Genomic DNA, 20,882 nt, shown 5'->3' on the forward strand with positions numbered 1-20,882 from the left:
CTCATAAATGTCCCTCTGGCAGCATGACCAGGGGGCCAAGGTGCCCAGCGGGGTAGGAAGATTCTTGGTTGAAGCTTGATCACTGGAATCTGGATTTAGGATGTGAAATGATATCCACGGGAGCCAGAGGGATGTTTGCAGGGGAAGAGTGGGGCCCCTGGAGGGGGCTAGTGAGAGCTGATTGTCAGTACCCGGGAGCTGAGCTCCTGAAAGAAGAACCAACAGGACCAGGTGGACCGCGTGGGTGGCGGTGCTGCGCAGGAGGCTCCCCGAGGGCCGGACCAGGCTGGTGCGCCCCCTGCTGGCGGAGCCCAATCGCTGGCCACACTCCTGTGGGTCAGGACCCGCTGGGAGCCTGCTGAGCCTGAGGCCTCCTTGGGCCAAGGCTGAGGTGGGCTAGCGTCACCGCCACCCCAGCTACAGAGGTTATGTGACTAGCTAGATGACTCACAGCCAGAAAGCCATGCAGCAGAGATTCAAACCCTGCACCACGGCCTCTGGAATATTTTTGGCTGGTCAGGACACACTCTCTTTGACTCGGTATGTTTGTTTCTCTACTGAGGTGACCTGAAAAGGTGCCAATTCAGAACTAACAAACCCCTCTCCAAAAAAGGCAGAATCGATGGCCAAGGCAGCGATAGGATTGGATTTCATGTAGAGAACGACAACCAAAAAAAAGTCAACGCTGTTTAGAATGTTCTGGAACTCTGAACTTGGGGGAGAAGGAGGACTGAATCCCAATCACTCAGCAGGAATGAGTGACAGCTTAGTCACGGAACTGACAGCAGATGTGAAATGAGCTGCTCGATGTAGGGGCAGCTGCTAAGAAGACAAGAGGGTCTGAAACAGGCGATGTGCTCGGGTGTGAACTCTGGGATGTAGTTCATGTTCCTTTAGCCCTGTCTGGCAGTGGAAAGACTCTCACTTCACTTTGGCCCTGGGGTTTTAGCATGAGGAAATGGCAGGCCCTTTGCTCTGGAGGCTGGGTCATTTGGCCTTCCTCTCTGCCTCTCTCTCCCCTCTAACCCCAGCAGGGAGGTGCTGGTCAGGTGGTTCATCCTTGTCTAATGGGAATGGATCTTAAGGGGTGGCCTTTGGCTCGGGCACCGATGTTGGGTCCAGGACTGGTTTCAGGAAAGCCGGTCTTCACTGAGGCTTTGCTCAGGCACTGGGCTACGTGCTCTTCACGTGACTTCACGTGTTAGTTTGTTGAATCCTCACAACTGCATGAATCTAGGTGCTATTATCATTCTCAATTTAGAAATGGGGCAACTGAAGTTCAGAGAGGGTAAGTTTCCCAAGGTCATCCAGCTAGCAAGCCACAAAGCCTGGGCTGACATCCTTGTCTGGGAACCTGTGCCGCTTAAACACCTCTGTCCTGGCTCACTTTCAAGTTGAATTCAGAGCCATGTTCAGAAGCACCTGAAGTTGCTCTTCTCAGAAGCAGACAGCAGGAGGCAATGTAACAGGCAGGCGTTTGAAGTCTGGCCCTCCTCCAGGGAAACCATCATCCAGAAAGCATCTAAGGAATGTTTGGTTTTATCCTCTAAGTGGAAAAGACAGCAAAAACTATGACGAGTGCCAACCCATGCTTACAGCCAGGTCTGTCCTGGATTCCATTCTGTGTTTTGTCAAAGCCTCTTGCACCCACCTCTCCAAACCGAAGCCCCATTAGGCCAAGAACCACCCCTGACATCTTTATCTCTGCAAATCACAACCTGCCTACAACCCTTAAGTGGATTTAAAAAAAAAAAAAAAGTATTTCCTGCTCTGGTTTTGTTTTAGCTAACAATGGTTGAGGGCCCCCTGAGAGCCAGGAATGCTGCTGATCTTTCAAGACCAGTTCATACCCTCCCCCCCCCACTTCATTCATTCACTCATTCATTCAATGTACTAAAAGCCAGGGACTATGCCAGGTGTTTTATAGACATTATATAATTTGATCTTCACAACAATGTTCTAGGACTACTATAATTCTCATGTTTCAAAAGAGAAAACTGAGACTCAGAGAGGGAGTTGCTCAAGTACTGGCGAGTTCCTGGGAATAAGATTCTAACAGCTGGGACCTAGTCCCGGCCAAGAGGAAAGGTTTTATGGCAAAAACAGAGCCTTGGGTGGTAACGGAGAACCTTCCCCCAGCACAAGGTCAGGCTGATCAGCGTGTGTGACACTGGGATCAATGAGGGGAGCCTCGGACCCCTCCCCCTTAATCCAGGACCAGGACTGAAACATGGAGAAGGAGAGGAAGTTAAGGAGGACAGCTTATAGTCTTCAGCCTTTGTCCCTCCTTGGTCTCAGGTGACATGAGGATCTGTCCCTCTTCCCCCGTCCTGTAGTGTCCACAATATCAGTCCCAACTCCAAGTTTTCTGGCTCAGAAGGAAACCCACACGATCAAGCCCTCCTCCCCCTCCTGAAGCTGGGATGGGAAAACCGAGACCTCTTCCCACGGCTCATCCTGCAAAGGTCAGGATGGAGATCCAGCTCTCCTGACTTTGATCTCGTGCCCTCCCCACACTTCCTCCCTGGATATCTTTCCCAAGGAGCACTGACAAGCTGCGGCAGGGGAGCAGGAAATGGGCCTTGGTGGTGGAAATGCATCTGGAATCCACCTGGGCGCGGCCCAGCCTGCCACTCTCCAGCAGTGAGTCAGGAAGATCACTCACTTGAGTCGTTATCTGTACAATGGGTAAAGTAACGGCAGCCTCACCAGGCTGCTGAGAGCGTCAGTGAATAACACGGACACACGAAGCGTCTGGAACACCGTGCCCCCTCGGTCAACTTTAAGCCCAACTAGTTGTCCCCAAAGAACTGATGTGGGGAAAGAACCCAGCACCCCTCCCTTCATCCCTCACCCACACAAAGGGCAGAATGAAAGAATATTAGAAAACAGGTACAGGTAAATATGGAATTCTGGGAGAGAAACATTTCTTTCCATATTTGTCAGCCGTTTGATAACCCGGCCTGGATCAATACTGTGGAGAACAAGTGGGAGGGTTGTTGGTTTGGGGTACCACTCACTATTTTCCCAGTGACCCCGAACTTGACCTTCCCCAAATACAGTCATTTGACCAACGGCTTCTTCAAGAGACCCGGGTTCGTGGGTCTCCCAGGGCAAAATAGGGCTGGGCTGGGGAAGGCAGATGGCTGGCACTTGCGGACCCTCCCCCCTGGCCCGCCCCCCCGCCGGCGACATGGACTACAGCTCCCAACATGCCCCGCGCGCAGTACCTGCCCGCCTCCAGCCGCTGGGAACCGGGAGGATGCAGACGCCAGGGCCAGCGATGAGGATGGAGGCCCGGGAGGCTGTGCCGCCGGCCGGGGCGGGCGGCCGCGCTGCGGGCGGCTGGAGCAAGTGGGTGCGGCTCAACGTGGGGGGCACGGTGTTCCTGACCACCCGGCAGACGCTGTGCCGGGAGCAGAAGTCCTTCCTCAGCCGCCTGTGCCAGGGCGAAGAGCTGCAGTCGGACCGGGTGAGGCCCGCGGGGTGGGCGGCGTGGGGCTGGGGGTCCTCCATTCACTGGAGTCGGGCTGTACGGTCTGGCCGGCCCGCCAGGCTGGGAACCCGGCTGGTTTTATTTCTAAAGAGCTGGAGGCGGGAAGAACTGGCTAGAGGAGGGGGGAGGAGGAAGTGGATCCGAGAGTGAGGAATGTGCCCATCGCCCTGGCAACGGGACAACGCCAGGCCGCGGCCATTTGGAGCTTCTGAGTTCTCCCTGGGCTCCCACCCCAGGAGGCTGGTGAATCAGATCCTACTCTCCCCCGTCCTTTGGGGCTGTGGGGACAGACAGACACCTCGGCCTTCATCCTTCCCAAACGGGACCCCTGCACTGAGAAAGGAGTGGCTGAGGCAGCTTCTCCCTGCCCTTTGGGGTGTAGGTGGCCTCAGTGTGCAGGGAGCTGGTGGAGAAGGCCCAGGGTGGCTCCAGAGCTGGGCTTCCTCTGGAAGGGGTGCTGGCCTGGCAGGTACCAGTTCTGGGGACCATCCCGGCTCTGCTGTAAACTGTTGGGTGACCTTAGATGGGACCCTCCCCTGCTGCAGGCTCAGCCTCCTGTCTGTAACCAGAGGAGGCTGGTCTGGAGATGACTTCCAAGACCCCCTCTCCCCAACTGCCTTACCATCTGATGCTGTGACCTTGGGCAAGTCCCCTCCCCTCTCGATTCTCCCTGTTCTCTCTGTGGAGCTGTGCTGCTGCCCGCCCAGCCTCCCTGCGGTCTGAGGGTGTCGGAGGAGAGCAGCTCCTTTGCAAACCTGCAAACCTCCCTAGAATGGCTGGGGATCTGGTGCAGACGCTAGGGCTGGCTTCGGGGGCACAAGCTCTGAGAGGGACAGTCCTCCTTTGGGTCAGGTGCTACTGAGACCCCACTGGATGCTCACAGTGACCCCTAGTTATGGGGGAGAGGAGTAAGGCTCAAAGAGGACAAATCTCTGGCTTAAGGTCACAGTCAGGAGAAAGCAGAGGCGGGATTTGAACCGAGGTGTATCTGACCCCAAATCCTTTTCGCTCCATGATGCCACTTTATTCCAGGGAAAAACAAACTCTACGCTCACTCTGTCTCTCCCTCCAGTGTTCTACCTGGCCTGAGTGAAGGGGCGGGCAGGGGGAGGCCTCGTTCTTCTCACAGTCTGTGCCCCTCCCCCGCATAGGATGAGACCGGGGCCTACCTCATTGACCGCGACCCCACCTACTTCGGGCCCATCCTGAACTTCCTCCGTCATGGCAAACTGGTGCTGGACAAGGACATGGCTGAGGAGGGTGAGTTGGTCCAGGAAGCTAGCCCTGCCCTCTGCAGCCTGCCAGGCCTTCTGTGGGGGGTCTAAAGCCATTTCTCCCAGCCAGGAGGGACATCTGTTTTTCTCTGTGTTCCCTGCCTCCTCTTATCCATGACAGAGCTGAATCTCAAAGCCTCTGCCCAGGCTGAGCCTAGGGGCTCTGCCAAGCTGACCAGTCTGAGCTTTCACTGGGTACTGTTAGGGAGGTAACGGAAATACACAGGCAGAGGTTAGAGGGAGCTAGAGAGGCTGGCGGTGGCCATGCGGGCCGGGGTGTCCTTTCTCCTGGCCTCCTGGGAAACCAGGTGTGAACAGGGTGGAGCTGGGCAGGTGTATCCAGCATCTCAGATGCCTGGTGAGGGCTTGCAGTCAGCAGGTGGGTGGAACAGGTGCCTCTTCCCCAAATCTGGCAGCCTCTGCAGCACAGTGCTGGTTGTGGGTGGAGACAGGGAAGGAGGGGGCCTGCTCTCCAGGGAGCTTTGACCATCCCAGGCCTGAGTGGCTAAGGCCCTATAGATGCCCACTTTAGGGCCCAGCAGATGGTGGGGAAACTGTGCCTGGAGGGATGGCCCCAGCCAGGGGCAGAGCCTACGGTCAGTGCCGAATCAGCTCTTCACTGGGGCACAGGGCGGGGCTGTGGGTCAGCGAGCCCGGCCAGGCCAGCTTGGCTATATCACTTCTTTCTGAGCCTCCACGTGTAAGTAAAGTCGGAGTGGTGATCTACACCAAGGAGAGCGTATCTTGTGACAATAAATGTATGCGTCCCGGCACTTATGCTCTGGGTGTCTAGCGTAGCCCATCCCTCCTCACTGTGGCCCATGGTCCATCCCCCTAGTGGGTCCCTAGTGGGCCAGGACCTCAAAATCAGAGCCCACCATAGGCACCGGCTCAGCAGGGCCCATAGTTTCCCTGACAGCCCCTCCAGGGGCACAGGTACCGTGGGCGTGGCCCGAGCCCAGGAGTAGGTCCCTCTGGAAGAGGAGGTAAACATTCTATCTGCGTCATCGCCAACACCTGTTTATAGGTGCTGGGTTTCTCTATGTTCTGCAACTCAGACAGAGCTAGGGCCCCCATCCAGGAGGCCGGGGGCTCTGGGAGGAGTCTTAGTAGCTGTGTGACACTGAGAAAGTCACTTATCCTTCTCTGCCTGCATGCCAGCATCCGTGAAATGGGGTGACAGTAGCACCACCTTGCTGTGCTGCTATAAGGATAAAAGGAGCTAATACAAGTGCATCGCTTAGTGTGGTACCCAGCACTGAGGACCAGTGATGCCCTGTTAGCTGTCTGTCACCTGCAGGGCTCCGTGAGGAGCACTCAGGCAGCAAGCCTCACTGACTGCCTACCCTGTGTTAGGTGCTGTGTGGGCACTGAGGACAATAGCGTAATCAGACATGGGCCCTGTCCCCAGGGAGCCCAGAGGCCTGTCATGGAAATGACCAGAGGGTCCCCGCTGTGAAGGGGCTTAGGGAGTACAAAGACCTGGGGCTGTTCCTCTTCACCTTTGGTCTCTAAGACTCAGTTTCCTTAAGGGTATGGGGACAATAATGCCTGCTTCTCCTATGTCCCCAGGGCTTGTGATAAGCACAGGAGTGTGGGAGTCGGGGATATGCACATGCACAAAGATTATGCATTTACAGCGGGCTCTGAAGTCAGGAGCTTGAGTTTGAGTCCCAGCTCTGCCACTTACTGGCTCTGGGGCCTCGGATAAACTGCTTTTTTTTTCTGGCCCTCACTTTTCCCATTTGTGTACTGGGGGTGACGGAAGTACCTATTTCTAGTTCTGAGAATTAACTGCCATAAAGAATGGAAAATGCCTAGCACCTCACCTGGCACTTGGCGTGTGCTTCACAAATGGGAGCCCGTCATAGGGGTCAGCTAGGGCCCTTCTCCTGCGGCGTTCCAGGGTCCAGTCCCAATGAACCAGCCCTAGAGCAGCCCCCAGATTAGGGGACTGACGAGTGCCCCTCGGTCACCATGCTCAGCACAGCAGAGATGTCAGGCCACCGAGTGGCGGCCTCTCGCTCCTTCCACAAAGAGTGTGGGATCCAAGGAAGGAAATGTTCGCTCTTGCTTGAGCCCTGAACTCAGAGATGCTGGTCACCCTCGTGTGACGGGAGCAGGGGGTGGGTTCGGAGGCGGAGGAGGAGGCAGGGGAGAACAGGGCAGCGGGGGCAGTGGGAGTGACGCGGGCCGCTGTCTGTGCCAGGGGTCCTGGAGGAAGCGGAGTTCTACAACATCGGCCCGCTGATCCGCATCATCAAAGACCGGATGGAGGAGAAGGACTACACTGTCACCCAGGTCTGGGAACAGGGGAGCAGCAGGGCAGCACCCATGGCTGGAGCAGGGCGTGGCGGAGAGAGGGAGGTGGGCGGAGAGAGGGGGCGGCGGGAGAAAGGTTGGGAGAGGCGGATCGGCGTTTTCAGCCTGGGGAGGCTGAGTTACCCTGTAAGGGGCGGGTGGTTCTCCAGCACCCTGACTGCCCGGCAAAGCCCCAGACTGGCAGATGGACGCTGGTTCTGTCCCCGCCCTGCATCTGTTCGCTGTGTGACCGCGGGCCAAGCACGCCCCTCTCTGGGTCTTGAGTTCCCCTTGTGGAATGCAGAGGTGCCGAGAAGTGCCCTCCCTTCCCTTCCCCACAGGCAAAATGGGGTCGGTGTGGAGGTGCGGGGGGGCCATGCAGGATTGGCAAACTGTCCATTTCGTGGGGTTATGTCGTCCCCTGGTAGGTGCAGCACAAGCTTGGACCCTGGGCCCCAGTGACCAGTCTGTAGGAGGAGCTGGAGAGATTCCCAGCCCTCCCTGGGGGAGACGGGGGGCGGGGGGTGGTAAGGGACGGGTAGTGCCCCAGGTTGAAGCGGGGACACTCCATGTCTCCTGGAGGGCCTGCCTCCATTAGTGACCCGGAATGTCCCCCAAACCCTTCCCTTCCCTCCTTGTCTCATCTGTGTTCCAATTCTGGTTCTGCTACTCTTTAGCCGGGTGACCTTGGGCAGGTAACTGACCCCCTCTGAGCCTCCACGAAAATCCCATAACTCACAGAATGTTTGGAAGGAGTAAGCGAGATCACGAAGGTCGAGTGCCCGGCCCGTGGTTGGCACCCAAAACATGGCTCTCGCCTTCCCTCCCTGCCTGCGCCCCCTCCGTCTCCCCTTCCCGGGGTATATGGCACAGGGGGAGAGGAGAAGCCGGCGGGAGGCAGGCGCTCAGCTTCCTCCTGGGCGCCCACCGCTCCCACCGGCGCCCTCCGCGGTGCCCCTCTGCCTGCAGGTCCCGCCCAAGCACGTGTACCGCGTGCTGCAGTGCCAGGAGGAAGAGCTCACGCAGATGGTCTCCACCATGTCTGACGGCTGGCGCTTTGAGCAGGTAGGCGGGGACCTCCCAGCCTCTGGGCAGAGCAGGCCCCTCCCCTCCCACAGCCCCAGCCTTGACTGTCCTGCTGCCCACGGCCGCCTCCGCGCAGGGGGTCGTCTTAAATCAAACCAAACGCGATTGGGAAAGGCCACCCTGGCAGCAGGCTGACCGAGCCGGAGCGAGGCCGGAAGCCCCGTTTGCCGCAGGGCAGCTCTGGGCGTCCCCCTCGGTGGGAGCCCTCGCAGCCTGCCGGTAGTGGTCTACACTGTAGTATGAACGAGCGTCTGGCGCGGGTAGTCGAGATCCACATAGGTGAGTGAGTGGAGTCCGCCTTGGGTCAGTACCTCCTGCAGCAATTCCCTAGGCCCAGCTTCCAGGGTCCCCACAAGGGACATGCCCAGGTACAGCCACATTAGGGGACGCCCAAAGCAGTGACTTCCCCCGAGGAATTTAGAGTGACCTCTGGTTCCTCCAAGTCCAGATGCGGTTCACCCCGCAGGAGGAATGTTTGTCGCAGGCGGTTATGGCCCCAGTAGTACAGCTGGCGTCCCACCTGACAGGTTTCCGGGGGAAAGGGGCCAGCGAGTTAACCCCAGGTCAGATTTGCGCCTGGGGAAGGAGGCAGCTCTGGCTGGCCCTCTCTCCACTCCCATCTGTGCTCCCTCGCACGTGGAGGTCGAAGAAGGGAGGACACCGGTCTCCCTGGGATGGCCGGGCAGGTGGAGGAAGGAGCCCCGACCAGGAGCCGGGGACCTGACTCACGTCCAGGCCTCACCAGGGACATGCCGTGTGACTCCTCCTTGAGACTGCTTTCTAGTCTGTGATGCAGCTCTGTCGCGAAGACAGAAGGACCACTGATAAAAGTTCCCAGCCCGGGGCAGGACTCGACATTGGAACCAGCTGGCATCATGTGAATAATTAGCAGTGTTTAAGTCTGTAGGACCCCAGAGAGGCCCCGGAGTCCCGGGTTCTAACTCCCGTTGCATTCTTCCTGGTTGTGGGACTTCCGGCAGGCCACCGCCTCGCCAGGCCTCGTTTGCCATAGTGGCTGGTGTTTTTTCCACCTGCTGGGTGAGGGGCCCTGAGGGCTGAGTGAGACCTTTCAGATCAGCCAGAGGGGCCCTGTGGGTGTGGTTATTCTAGGGACTTCAGGACAAAAGTAGGATTGCCCGTGAGAGCAATTCATGGGCTCTCAGAGGGTGAGCCAGCAGGTCGGGTGCCACTGGTCATTTGCCTGAGGACTGGGTGACCTGCCTACGTCTGCTTCTAGGAGTGAACCGAATGTTTTGGGGGGCTCCGTCGTGTCAGCCTGGTTCAGCCAGGGCTGCTGCAGCCACATTTGGGGCAGACGGCGGCAGACTGCCCATTCCGGGCCTCCTGCTTTTAGGAGGCGGCCTCCGGAGCCGGGCTTGCGGGTGGGGGTGGGAAGGGGAGCAGCGGAGATACTGCCGCCCTCCTGCGGGGACCAGGCCCGGCCAGGCCAGGTGGGGGGGCTGCTCTGGGGAATCATACCAGGGGTGCGGGGCAGGACGGGGAGAAGCCTGACTTTCGACCCAGAGAGGCCCCCTGGAAACCCAGGCATGAGCCTGAGCAGAACGGCCAGGTCGGGACGCCGGCGGATATCCTGACAAGAGCCGGCGTCCGCCTCCGCCCTCCCCACGGCCCGCCGCCCACACCCGGCCCTGTCCTTTCTGCCCGTGTGCCACCCCTCCAGCTGGTGAACATCGGCTCCTCCTACAACTACGGCAGCGAGGACCAGGCAGAGTTCCTGTGCGTGGTGTCCAAGGAGCTCCACAGCTCCCCGCGTGGGCTGAGCTCCGAGTCCAGCCGCAAGGCCAAGGTGAGCCCCCAACCTCAGCCTCTCCCCGCTTCCCCGCCCTCCCCCCCGCCTAGCCCTCCCGGCTTCGCCTTTCTCCCTCCTGCTGCGCACGCATAACTCCCGGTCACAGCCGATGCCATCCATCCCACGCCACCCATGGTCCTGTCTGCTCACGCCAGTTACCCAGGTCCAGGCTGCGGGGTGGGGGCAGTGAGATGGGACCATCCCGAGGGCATGGCGAGAGTGACGTAGATGCCATTTGAGTGGTGGTCACATGGTAGCCATGGAGCAGCATGCACAAGGGGAGGGCACTGGATTAGGGGTCTGGGCCACACTCGGTGTGGCCCTGGGCAAATCCCGTCCCCTGGGGAATTTTGTTGTTCTCTATGAGAAGTAAGCGGGGTGGATCACGTCCTCTGTGGTGCTGTCGGCCTTGGAATTCCTGGGGTCCGAAGGGCCTGTTTATCCCCAGGGGCGGATAAATGGCCCCAGCAGGCGTGGGCCAGGGCAGGGAAGCCAGATCTGTGCCCCTTTCCCAGGCCTCCTCTTCTGGCGCTCTGCAGGAGAGGGGTCAGGAGCCCTGTGGGGTCCGGCTCCGTGTTTCCACGCTGGCCTTTGAGGCAGCATCAGCTGGCTGTGGGGCGGGGGCCTGAGAGGAGGTCCTGGCACCTGGACGCTCGGCTGTTCAGAAGCCTTAAGGGCATTCGGTAGGGCCAGTGGGACAGACAGCAAGCCAGGCCGGGAAGGGGGACCATCCCGCTGGGGCCTGTCCGTGTGCATTGGAGACGTGGGAGCGCCGGCTTCCTGTCCGTCTGCCTCCCTGTCCTTTGACTTCCTCTGCCCACACACCCCCATCAGGGCCAGTGGCCGGCACTGCCTTGCAAGGGTGGAGAGTGAGCCTGCCGCTTCTGCCCCTCTGGACAAAAGCCTCGGGACCTGGGTGCCAGAGCCTGTTGCTGGCATCCCAGACCTGGGCGGGGTCTGTCCCGAGCCTTCCCGGCCTTATTTCGACTCTGGTCAGCCCTCCTGAAATGAGGCCTTCCCAGGAGCCTCTCAGAGGACCCCAGCCACACGCCCACCCTGATCCCCTTTCCCCCGTCACCCAGCAGCCAGACCGACCAGTGAGCACCCCGCAAGGCCCTTCCTGCTGGTTCCTCCAGCCCCTTCCCAGGCTTCCCAGGGGACTGGACACGACGCCCAGCTTCTTTGGCTGTAGCTCTCCCCCGCTCCTGGAGGTCCCCGTTCATCTAGCCCCCCCGCCCACCCCGAGCCGGGGCCCACGGGAAAAGCCGCCCACAGGCCCCCTCGTTAGCTCTCCACTCTTTCTTCCCTGGGTCTGCCGGCGGGTCCACAGAGCGCGGAGGAGCAGCTGGAGGAGGCGCAGCAGCAGGAGGAGGAGGAGGTGGAGGTGCAACAGGTGCAGGTGGAGGCAGATACACAGGAGAAAGGTGCAGCCACCCCCCGAGGAGAATGATCGCTAACACAAGCCGAGCCTCCCGCCCGCTCCCCGCCGGAGCCAGCCGCAGGGCCCGGGGGGCCGGGGGCCGCTGGGGGGGGCCACCAGGGTTAGCTCAGCCGCCTGCCTGGCGCCTCACCTGCATAACCATCCCTTCTCTCACTTTCTCTTTGCAGCCCAGTCATCTCAGGATCCCGCTAACCTTTTCTCCCTCCCACCACCGCCTCTTCCTCCTCCGCTTCCCGCTGGAGGTCCTGCCTCATCTTCATCCACCTCCTCTTCCTCCTGGATTTCATCTGCACCCTGCCTCTTCCCTCTCTGCCCCTGCCCGGGTTTCCTCTCTGCCTGCTCACACCTCCATCCCGGGGCCGCCCTGGTCCCCGCCTCCCGCGCCCTCTACGGAGGCGCCCCGGCCTTGCATCTCAGAGCATCCTGCCCGCCACCTCCTGCACCCCTTCTGGCAGCTCCTGCCTCCTGGCCTGGGGAAGAGGGGTGCAGCTGCACCTCCTCTGGGCCCGCCAACCCCGCCGGGCACCTCTGAGGCCGGGCCACCCCACCCCGGCGGCGCCTCACCTCCTCGCCTCCTCCTCACGTTTCCTCCTTGCAGGTTCCTGCCCGCACCCCCTCAGACCTGAGGCTGCGCTCGCAGTGAGGGCCTCTTCCCGGCCCCTCGCCCGCCCCCAGAGCTGCCATCCCTGGTTTGTAGCTTGGCGGAGCTGGAGGGAGGGGCGGAAGCCAGGAGGGTGCTCATCTCTTGTTCCTTGGACTTGAGCCAGACTTTCGGCTGATTTTCCTCTCCTCCTCCATTTCTCAGCCTATCTGGGCCTCTTGGGTATGAGGCTCTGAGAGAAGAAAGGGGGCAGAAACTCTCCCACCTGCCCGTCGGCGCCAGAGCCTGGCTGGGAAGGGGGACAGCAGGGGAGTGGGCCGGGTGCCTTGGCCTCCCCCCCGCACGCAGGAGCTCCTGCATCCCAGCGGGGTGGGAAGGACAGGCCGCGGATTCCCCCCGGCCTACGAGGAGAGGGGTCCGCTACAGCTGGCTAACGATCGGGGTGGGGCAGAAAAAGTCCTGGCCAGGTGCCCCCAAGGCCCCACTCAATCTTGTTATGTGACCCTGGGCAAGTTAACTGTCCCTACTGAAATGTTAGTTGTCTCTCAAATGGGAACAGGTAGCTGCTCTCTGCGACCTGCCTCTCTCGGCCTCGATTCCCTGGCCAGAGTCTTGGCAGAACCTGGCCTCCTAGTAGCCACCGCCCAACCCAGGATGGGGCATGGGGCTCCTCAACAGGCGAGCTGGGGCCCCTTCCTGCTCCCCCTCCTCCTGGGCTCTGAATCTACCTTCTCTGGGCCTCAGCCCCCTCCCTCCTCCCACAAGGGACCCTGTGACTCACCTACCTCTTTCTCTCTCCCTGTCTCCCCACCCCTCCCTCCCTCCATTTCGATCTCCTCTCTGCCCTCTCTTGGCCCCACATCACCCCCTCCCTGCCGCCCCCCCCACCCCCCTCCCGGTGTTCTGACCGCTCCCCACCCCTTCCTCCCTTCTCCTCTTATTTTCTAGCTGTTACAAGCCAGAGGCACCCGGATGTGAGGCCCCAGATCACCTCCAGGGACTTGGGGTTCCGATCTGAAGTCCTTTATTTTTGTACCATGGGGTGGGCCCCCGGCCCGAGGTGGAGGAAGCACTCTCCCCGCTGCCACCTCTGTCTACACCTGCGGGGCTGTGGCCTCCCGCTGCCTCCGGGGTGGGCCCTGGGACCCCTGGGCGGAGCCGCCTCCGCCTGCCTGTGGTCGAAGTGCGGCGCTGTCCGGCTGTGTCTCCCAGGTCCCTATGTCCCCTCCCCCGAGCCCCCTAGCTGCATGGCAGACACGGCCTCCCCCGGCCCCGTCACGTCACCTCCTTGAGCCTCAGTCTCCCTGTCCGTCAGATGGGTTCACTCCTCCCCTTCACCTACCTCACAGGGTTGTTGTGAGGTTGCATCTAAGAGGGGCGGAACCCTAGAAAGCCTTCCCTCAGGGGGTGTGTAAGTGCCAGGCTTGGGCGGCCCCCCTCACCCTTCTTTCAAGGGGGAAGGACCTGCTTAGCCCCAGATAAGATTCAGGTATTGGTGGGGGGCGAAGGGGTGCGGCTGGTCCTGTCGGACGGAGATGCGGGCGACCGGGCCTTCGCCTGACTGCTCCCACCCCGTCTGTACTGCTGTGGACGGAGTGCCCTGGCCAGGAGCGGCTCAGCAGGAGCCGAGGGGCCATTCAGGAACTGGCGACGAGGGAACGGGGGGCACTCCCTCCTCTGCCCAGGGCCCCCCTGCGTTTACGACTTGACTCGCCGGCTGGGTACTTCTCAGCTGCATCTGACCCCACCGTGTAATAAAATCTGAAGAAACAACCGGCCTGGCCGCCTCCTCCTCTTTGGAGCACTTTTGGGGACAAGGGCTAAACTCAAGGTGCACCAGGGGTCCCCAGCCCCCAGGCTGCATGCAGACTGGTGCTGTCTGCGGCCTGTTAGGAGCCGGGCTGCAGGCGAGCGAGCGAAGCTTCCCCCGTATCTGCAGCCGCTCCCCAGCGCCAGCATCCCCGCCTCAGCTCCGCCTCAGAGCATCAGGCGTTAGACTCTCGCACGGTGCCTGGGGCCATAAGGGTTGGAACCACTGGTGGATGGCCCAGAGGTAATGGGGCTCTTTCCTAAAGCCCAGCGACCCTGCCCCGTTGTCCCTCCTGCGTGTGTAAGGGGAGGGAGGTCATGGCTTTATCCTCCGCCAGTGGCCAGTCACCGAGGGCTCCTCTCCGGCTTGGCCAGGGGGATTTTGGCAAGTGCCTGCCTCAGGTTCCTCATCTATAAAGTGAAGGGTCGGACCAGATGACTTCCAAGGATCAGGCCTGAGTCACGCGGGTCCCATCCTGCCTCCAGGCAGCCCTGGGCCAGCTGGGGGTGCTGAGGCGGTAGGGGGTTGGGCTCCGAGGCCTGGTCCTCTCAAGCCTGGCTCCTCGTCCTCCCACGTCCCAGCCTCACCCTTCTCCGCTGTCAGACGGTACTCTGCTTGCTGGCTTCACTCTGTGCTGCCCCAGGCCACCTCTGCTCCATCCCGACACCCAGGACGCCCCCTCTGCTTCCCGTTAAAGACACCTGTTGGTCACCTCCACACTCCGGAGGAAATATAAACACCGAAATGCCCACTTGACCTCTCCAAGTCCCCTGAACCTACCCAGCCAGGTCCCCACCCCACCTGGCAAGTCCCCTCTCCTCCCTCATCCTGCTGAGTGTATCCCTTTCTTAGCACTGCTGAGGGGCCAACCCTGCAAAGCAGGGATCCCCTAGGCATCCCCAGGGCCAGCTGAGGCTCCTCCATCCACTCAGTGATCAGGGGGCCGCACCACCTCCCCTCGGGTCACTCTGCTTGATAAAGCTGACCTCATGCTTTGTGTCCAACTCTTGCAAAAGAGTCACCAGGAGGCTTGTTAAAGATTACCCACCGCCACCCGCGATTTGCATTTTAGCAAAGCACCCAGCGCAGTGTTCCGCATCCCCCTCTGAGAACCCCGAGGGCCTGCTGGGGTAGGAACGCTCCGACACAGCTCCCCCACCCCAAAGGGGTCGCCCACAGCGTCTGTTCCACCTGCTGTCCCGTCTCTTCCCCCAGACAGGACCCCGGAGCTGACCGTGCACCCTGGCCGCTCTCCCCGGCCGCTCTCCCCTCTGCCCAAGGCGCCCTCATCCACCGTGGACATGTAGCAGCTCCCTGGCTCTGAAGCCCCTTCGAGTCTAGGTCTCTGAGGCTACCCCTTCCTCCTCTCCCAGCTGGCCTTCAAGAAAGGCGTGTCCACACTTGACTCCGCCTTTCCTCCCCTCTACCGCTGTGCCCAAGAGGCACCAGTGACCCAGGACCCGGCCCCGTGGGCGTCGCTGACCACCCTCGCTCAGGCCACGGCCTTGGTTGCCCCCTCTCAGTTCCCCTCCAGCCTGCTGCTCGGCCCCTGGCCACCGTGTCTCTGTCCCCCTGCCCCACCCCTAGGCTCCCCCGTCACCTTCCATGGGTGGTGGCTCTAACATCCCTCCAAACCTCTCTCAAGCTCCACCTGCTTCTTGGACACCACCCTCCTAGAGGCACCCCAAGTTCACGACACCGTCCCACAGCCTTGCCCTTCGCAGGCGCCCCGGGTCAGGCAGGAGGCCCTCCACTGGCCAGCTGCTCGGGCCAGACCCCTGGTTGACTTGCCCCTCTCAGTTCTGCGGCGGCCTCACCGGCCTCCCTGCCTCCCGCCCCCTCCGCCCTGGCGGTTCTAAAACGGGAACCCACCTGTGTGTCAGTCACTCCCCCGCTCTTCAGCCTTCCGTGGCTCCCCGGGACACCCCAGGGACACCCCTTCGCTCGACTCCAGGCTCCTTGTGGTCCAACCTCAGCTTTTTTCCCCTCCTTCAATTCCCCGTTCGCCCTCCCCTACTCAAGCTCTGTTTAAACGAACACAGCGTACCGTTCCCCGACACGCCGTGTTCTTTCCGGACTCTGTACCTTTGCACATGCTGTTCTCCCCCCTGGAATGCCCTTCCCCGCCTCGGCCGCCTTGGACCCCAAAGCCCCTTCACACTGGATCGCTGACCCCGCCGCTCCCGAAGTCAGGAGCCACGTTCCGTGCACGTCTGTGACCCCGTAGTAGGAAACTGTGAGATGCGCCCCGAGTAAATGACTCAGAGAATGCAGAGGGAGTGTCACGTGGCGGGGAAGTGGGAACCAGGAGGCAGGGCTTCCCCAGCAGGCACCACGCCCAGCCCCCCCCCCCCCCCCCCCCGGTGTGATGTGATCGGTGTGACCTGTGACCGCGAGGATGGCTGCCCCTCGCTGAGCCCGCTCCCTTCCAAGGTTCCCGAACGACCCCGTCGCTCGCCTCATCCCTCACTCTGACCTGAGGGTCACCAAACCATGGCCTTCCTGGGGTAGCCCCTGGGACCTGCACAGCTGCCCTGGAGGCTCCTCCTGCCTCCACTGCCCCTACCTGGGTTCAGGGCGCTTGCAAACTGGCTGATATTGGTGCCCGAGGCCCCATTCAATCCCCAGAGCTGGGTCACAGACCAGATGGCTTTATTCCACAGGGGAGCTGAGCTCACCTCCAGGCGAGAGTGGGCAATGGAGGCCGGGGGTCGGGGGACGGGGGCGTGAGGACCCTGGACCCAGAGCACCCCCGCCCTTTGGCTCATGGTGGCAGCTGGCCCCCTTGGCTGTCTCCAGGGCTCTGAGCCCCCAGCCCCTTCTAGTTAGGCTGGAGGCGTCACGGGCTGGAATCTGCCCCCTGGAGAGGGTGCTGCCCAAGCAGCCTCTGCACTGGGAGTGGGGAGGGGGCTCAGACACTCCCACTGGGGCCTGGAAGCCGTGTTCTCGCTGCCGAACCATTCCCACCCTCCCCCACCAAAGTCAGCAGTGGAGGAAGGGGAAGGAGGAGAGAGAATCAGGAGGGGACAGGCTGGATGTGAACCCACCAGCTGGGGCTGGGGACCACCCCAGGCCCTGCAGGGAAATCTCGACCCCCAGCTGAGGGCCCTTTCCCCTCCTTGTGCCCTCTCTGGGGCAAAGTCACAAAGTAGAGACGGGAAGCCACCTCCTGCTTCCGCAGGGCCCTGCTGCCCCAGGATACTCGCTCCCCGTCCTGATGGGTGCCCTGGGCACGCCTGAGTCCAGGAGGTGGGCCCCGGCTCTGCATGGGGCAACTCCTCAGGTCAGCACCTGCTGGATCCAGCCAATCACACCTGTGATGCGGGTGTAGACGCCGAAGAAGTTGGGCCGGCCACAGCCCAGGCCCCAGCTGACCAGTCCTGCCAGGAACCAGCGGCCACTGGGCTCCCTGCACACCAGTGGACCACCCGAGTCACCCTGAAATGGGGAGGGGGGAACAGCGTCACATTGGGATAAGGGTACATCCATCCCAAGCGAGGCTCCCGGCTGCCAGGAGTTTCCTGAATGACAGCAAAAAAAGTCACATTCCCTTTTGAAGCCTCCGCTTCCCCTGTAACTTGGCCTGGCCTCCGGCAGGTCCTGGCTATCATGGAACTGGGGACGTATGTCCCCCTGCCCCCCTCCCACCTCTGACTCCTTCCGTGGGTTCCTTCTAGTCCTCTCTACTATGTCACCTCGGGCAAAGTGCCTCATGGTGGACAAGGCGCAGAACTGGGTTTGAGCCTCAGAGCTGCCCACCACAGGCGGCCTGCAACCTGGGGCAAGTCCCTCGGCCTTCCCTGGCCTCAGTTTCATCATCTGTAAACGGGGGACGCCATCCCCACCGGGCTGGGAGCCCGCGAGCTTTCAGCAGGCTGAGTGAGCAGAAGGCCAGGCCCCAGGTGACGCGAGCGTCACCCTCTCCCCCATCTCGCCCGGCCCTGCAGGAGTCACCTGGCAGGCATCCTTCTTGCCCTTGCGGTAGCCGGCGCACAGCATGCGGGGTGTCACTTGGTAGCGATAGGCCTCACTGCACAGGTCCTGGGGGATCAGTTGCACGTCCACCTTCTGCAGGCCATTGCTGGTGGGGCCTGCCCAGTGGGGCCGAGGGCAGAGGGCAGAGGTGAAAAGATCTGAGGTGCCCATCAAAGCCCCTACTCTTCCTTCTATTTTTCCTCTTGCATCTAGGAAGAACCCCCTTCATCTCTCCTGCCCTGCCCACTGTCCTGGCTCCTCCTCTGAGTAGTTCCTAGGACAGAGCCCTACCCAAGGCCTGTCTGGACGAGTGTCTCTCCCTCCTCTTGCTTGGGGCCTCCTGGCCCCTCCCCTCTGCTCTGTGACAGCCCCGGAGGGTTTTTCCAGAGCACAGTCGGCCACCTCCACTGTCCCCCTAAAACTAGAGAGCATCCCCCCACGGCCCAGCCCAGCCAGGGATTCCCCAGGAGGGCTGCTGTAGAACCCGCAAGGAGTCCCAGCATGCACTGCGCCTGGGCCCACCCAGAGATGCTTTGCTCGCCTGGGGTGGGGCCAGGGCATCCGTGTTTTTCTCAAAGCCCACAGGTGGTTCCAAAGCGCAGGTCAGAGGAGAACCCTGGCTTGAGAGCCTTCGGTGGCCCAAGAGGACCTGCCCCTCCTCCCCGCCAATCATCAGCCAGCTCTATCTGCCCCAGGCTTCCTGCTGGGGCTGGGTGGCCACCTGTCCCTTGCTGGGAATGCCTTTCCTTTTTCACCAGGACTCTGCCAGCTCATCCTTTGAGCCTCGGCTTAGCCTGCCCCGCCCTGGAAGCCTGCTTGACCCACCTGCCCGGGCACCTCCTCCGGGCTGCCTGTACCTGCCCGTCCAGCTCAGCTCTTACACAGCCTGTCTCCCCCAGGAATGTTCTCTTTTCATCTTTAGATCCCCTTAACCCAGCTCGGTGGCTTCCATCTATCTAGCAGATGCTCAAAACGGGTTGTCGAATTCACCGAACGAGCGAGCGAACCACCCTCGCTTTATCACTATTCTCCGCCATCCTCGTGGACAAGTCGCTTCCCTCTGAGCCTCGGTTTCCCCATCTATAAAGGATCTCTGCAGTCCTGCCTGCCTCCAGATTATAAATCACACATTTTTGAAGCCACCGCCATGTAGGGTGCAGGCATGGCTGTATTCCTGTACCCACGGAACTGGGGGGGGGGTGGCATTTAGGGGTGGCGTTTAGAGGTGGCCAGCGCCTGTCATTTTAGGAAGGAAGGGGAGGACGTCCTAGGTCCTGAGACACAGTAGCAGAAACAGCAAGGGCTCTGGGGTCAGGTGGTCTGGGTTTTATTTCTGCCCCAACCCTCTCTGGCTATATAACTTTAAGCGACTGCTAAATGTCCCTGAGCCTCGGTTTCCTCGTCCACAAAGTGGGGCCATAATACCCACCCCCCTAGGGTTTGTGGGTGGATTAAATGAAATCACGTCTCCTTAAAATCCAACCTTAATTAAGAGCCTCTCTCCCCACCCTCCGACACACACATACCCTCCTAACCCCCACTGTCCAAGGAGCTTACCTGTGGGTGGCGGGGTCCCTGGCCTGCCCCTTCGCCCCATGCATATCCCTCAAGATAACCTTCTATGACTTAGGTCCTCCTTAATGCCCTTGGGGGAGGGAGGGAAGGTCCAGGAGGGCAGGAGCTCATGGGGAGTAAAAGATTGTTTACTTCTGTGAAATCCAACCCAACCTAATCTCCCGGCCAGCAGGCCTCAAGAGTGGAGTGCAGGAGCCCCTTGCCCCTCCCCCCCAGGCTAGATATTAGGGGAGGCCCGCCGCACCCATCTTCCGCCATGCAGCCTGCTCACCGCCCTCGCGCAGGGCGCCCCAGCCTGTGATCCAGCAGTGCAGGCCCGGCTCGAAGAAGTGAGAGCGCGTGGGCAGGCAGACGGGGTGCACGGCGGCCGAGCGCACCACGGGGTGGTCCAGCTGCAGCAAGGCTACGTCGTAGTCGTGGCTGTCCTCCTCGTGGTACGGGTGCAGGAACAGGCGGCTCACCTTGAAGGACACCTCGCCCGGCCAGCGCGAGCTCTGCCACACCTTCCCGAGGAAGACCGTCCACAGCGCCGCGGAGGCCATGCTGGGGGCGGGGAGGGTTGTGCTGCTCGGAGGCCGCCTCGCACCTGCCCGACCTTGGGATATCCAGCCGCCCCACCTGCGACGCCGTGCCCCGCGGCCATCACCTCCCTCCTCTGCAAGGCTGGTAGCCAGTGGGTGGTACAGTGTCCAACGTCTGCCCTAGAGCCCACCTGCCTGGGGTCCAGCCCCAGCTTCATCCTTTCCTAGACGGGTGCGCGCCTCTCTACACCTCAGTCTCCTTATCTATGAGATGGGAAGAGCATCTGCTGCTCCACCGTTCACGGGAGGAGGCGGTAAGACTGTGCACGTGAGGCACGGTGCCAGGCACCTGACAAGTACTTCTCTCCTTCTATCTGCACACTTTACAGATGGGGCTGCTGTGAACCCACTGAGACCTGGTAGTCCCCCCCCCCCAGGGGGAGGGGCAGGGGGAGAGTGGAGTGTGGAGGATTGGCCCCCTGAACGCCACGTCAGGGCTTTCTTTCCCTTACAGGCTGAGATGGAGTGACAGCGAGTGAGGTGGCCAGACCACACTCAGAAAGAGCCCCTGGGCACCTGGGCAAAAGGCAGGTGGGCTCCGGGCTGCCGGGCTGCAGTGTGGACAGGCAGTGTCTGAGGATTCGTCTGGAGAAGGGAGAGGACTCGATGTCTGGTTCTGACTCTAAGAACGAGGGGATGCCCTCGTGGCTCCAAGCCTTTGGCCGCGGACCGTAGGCCCAGGACATTGGAGGCGGTGTGGGTAAAGGAGTCCAGGCTGGTGGCGCTGGGGGCGGGGTCCGGGGGCCCAGAGTAGGGGGCTGGAGTGGGGAGGGGGCCCACTACCGCGCAGGTGGGGAGGATGTCTGCGAGGCTGGGTGAGAAGTCCCCTCTTGGAGGCACGCCTGGAGGAGGAAGACGAAGGCCTGTGACCAAGCCAGGCGGTTCTGTCCCCTGCTGTACCCCCAGTGTCCAGCACAGCCCCTGGTACAGTC

General features: G+C 61.2%; 2 protein-coding genes and 1 long non-coding RNA gene across 13 annotated transcripts in view; 1 reads left to right on the forward strand and 2 right to left on the reverse strand.

The window, feature by feature from the left end:
* LOC107519276 overlaps nt 1–3,316 on the reverse strand; it is a 13,994-nt gene extending 10,678 nt beyond the window's left edge. The window contains exon 1 of the long non-coding RNA XR_004955847.1: nt 3,231–3,316. This is a non-coding gene — a long non-coding RNA (uncharacterized LOC107519276). The remainder of the gene's footprint in view (nt 1–3,230) is intronic.
* Nucleotides 3,243–13,786, forward strand: KCTD17 (potassium channel tetramerization domain containing 17). 8 transcript variants are annotated; one of them, XM_016161824.2, is made up of 9 exons: nt 3,243–3,472; nt 4,648–4,756; nt 6,980–7,071; nt 8,041–8,136; nt 9,839–9,964; nt 11,298–11,391; nt 11,576–11,650; nt 12,007–12,097; nt 12,958–13,161. In XM_016161824.2, exons 1-9 carry the CDS (start codon nt 3,263–3,265, stop codon nt 13,025–13,027), a joined length of 963 nt encoding a protein of 320 aa, XP_016017310.1. In that variant the 5' UTR covers nt 3,243–3,262; the 3' UTR covers nt 13,028–13,161. The 8 variants fall into 8 exon arrangements, with proteins under 8 accessions (XP_016017310.1, XP_016017313.1, XP_036093344.1 ...); XM_016161827.2 differs by lacking the exon at nt 11,576–11,650; XM_036237451.1 differs by lacking the exons at nt 11,576–11,650; nt 12,007–12,097 and having other exon boundaries at nt 12,958–13,786.
* A 2,445-nt stretch (nt 13,787–16,231) lies between these two features.
* The window catches only part of TMPRSS6 (transmembrane serine protease 6), a 37,920-nt gene continuing 33,269 nt past the window's right edge, over nt 16,232–20,882 (reverse strand). Inside the window, exons 16-18 of one of the 4 annotated variants that reach the window (XM_036237488.1) lie at nt 19,614–19,912; nt 17,774–17,910; nt 16,232–17,257 (exon numbers count right to left, since the gene is read on the reverse strand). In XM_036237488.1, the coding sequence (XP_036093381.1) occupies nt 17,099–17,257; nt 17,774–17,910; nt 19,614–19,912 (595 nt within the window). In that variant the 3' untranslated portion in view covers nt 16,232–17,098. The remainder of the gene's footprint in view (nt 17,258–17,773; nt 17,911–19,613; nt 19,913–20,882) is intronic. The other 3 variants (XM_036237487.1, XM_016161819.2, XM_016161818.2) reach the window with 3 other exon arrangements.

This window comes from Rousettus aegyptiacus, unplaced genomic scaffold (genome assembly GCF_014176215.1).
Source record: "Rousettus aegyptiacus isolate mRouAeg1 unplaced genomic scaffold, mRouAeg1.p scaffold_m13_p_2, whole genome shotgun sequence".
Taxonomy (NCBI): Eukaryota; Metazoa; Chordata; class Mammalia; order Chiroptera; family Pteropodidae; genus Rousettus; species Rousettus aegyptiacus.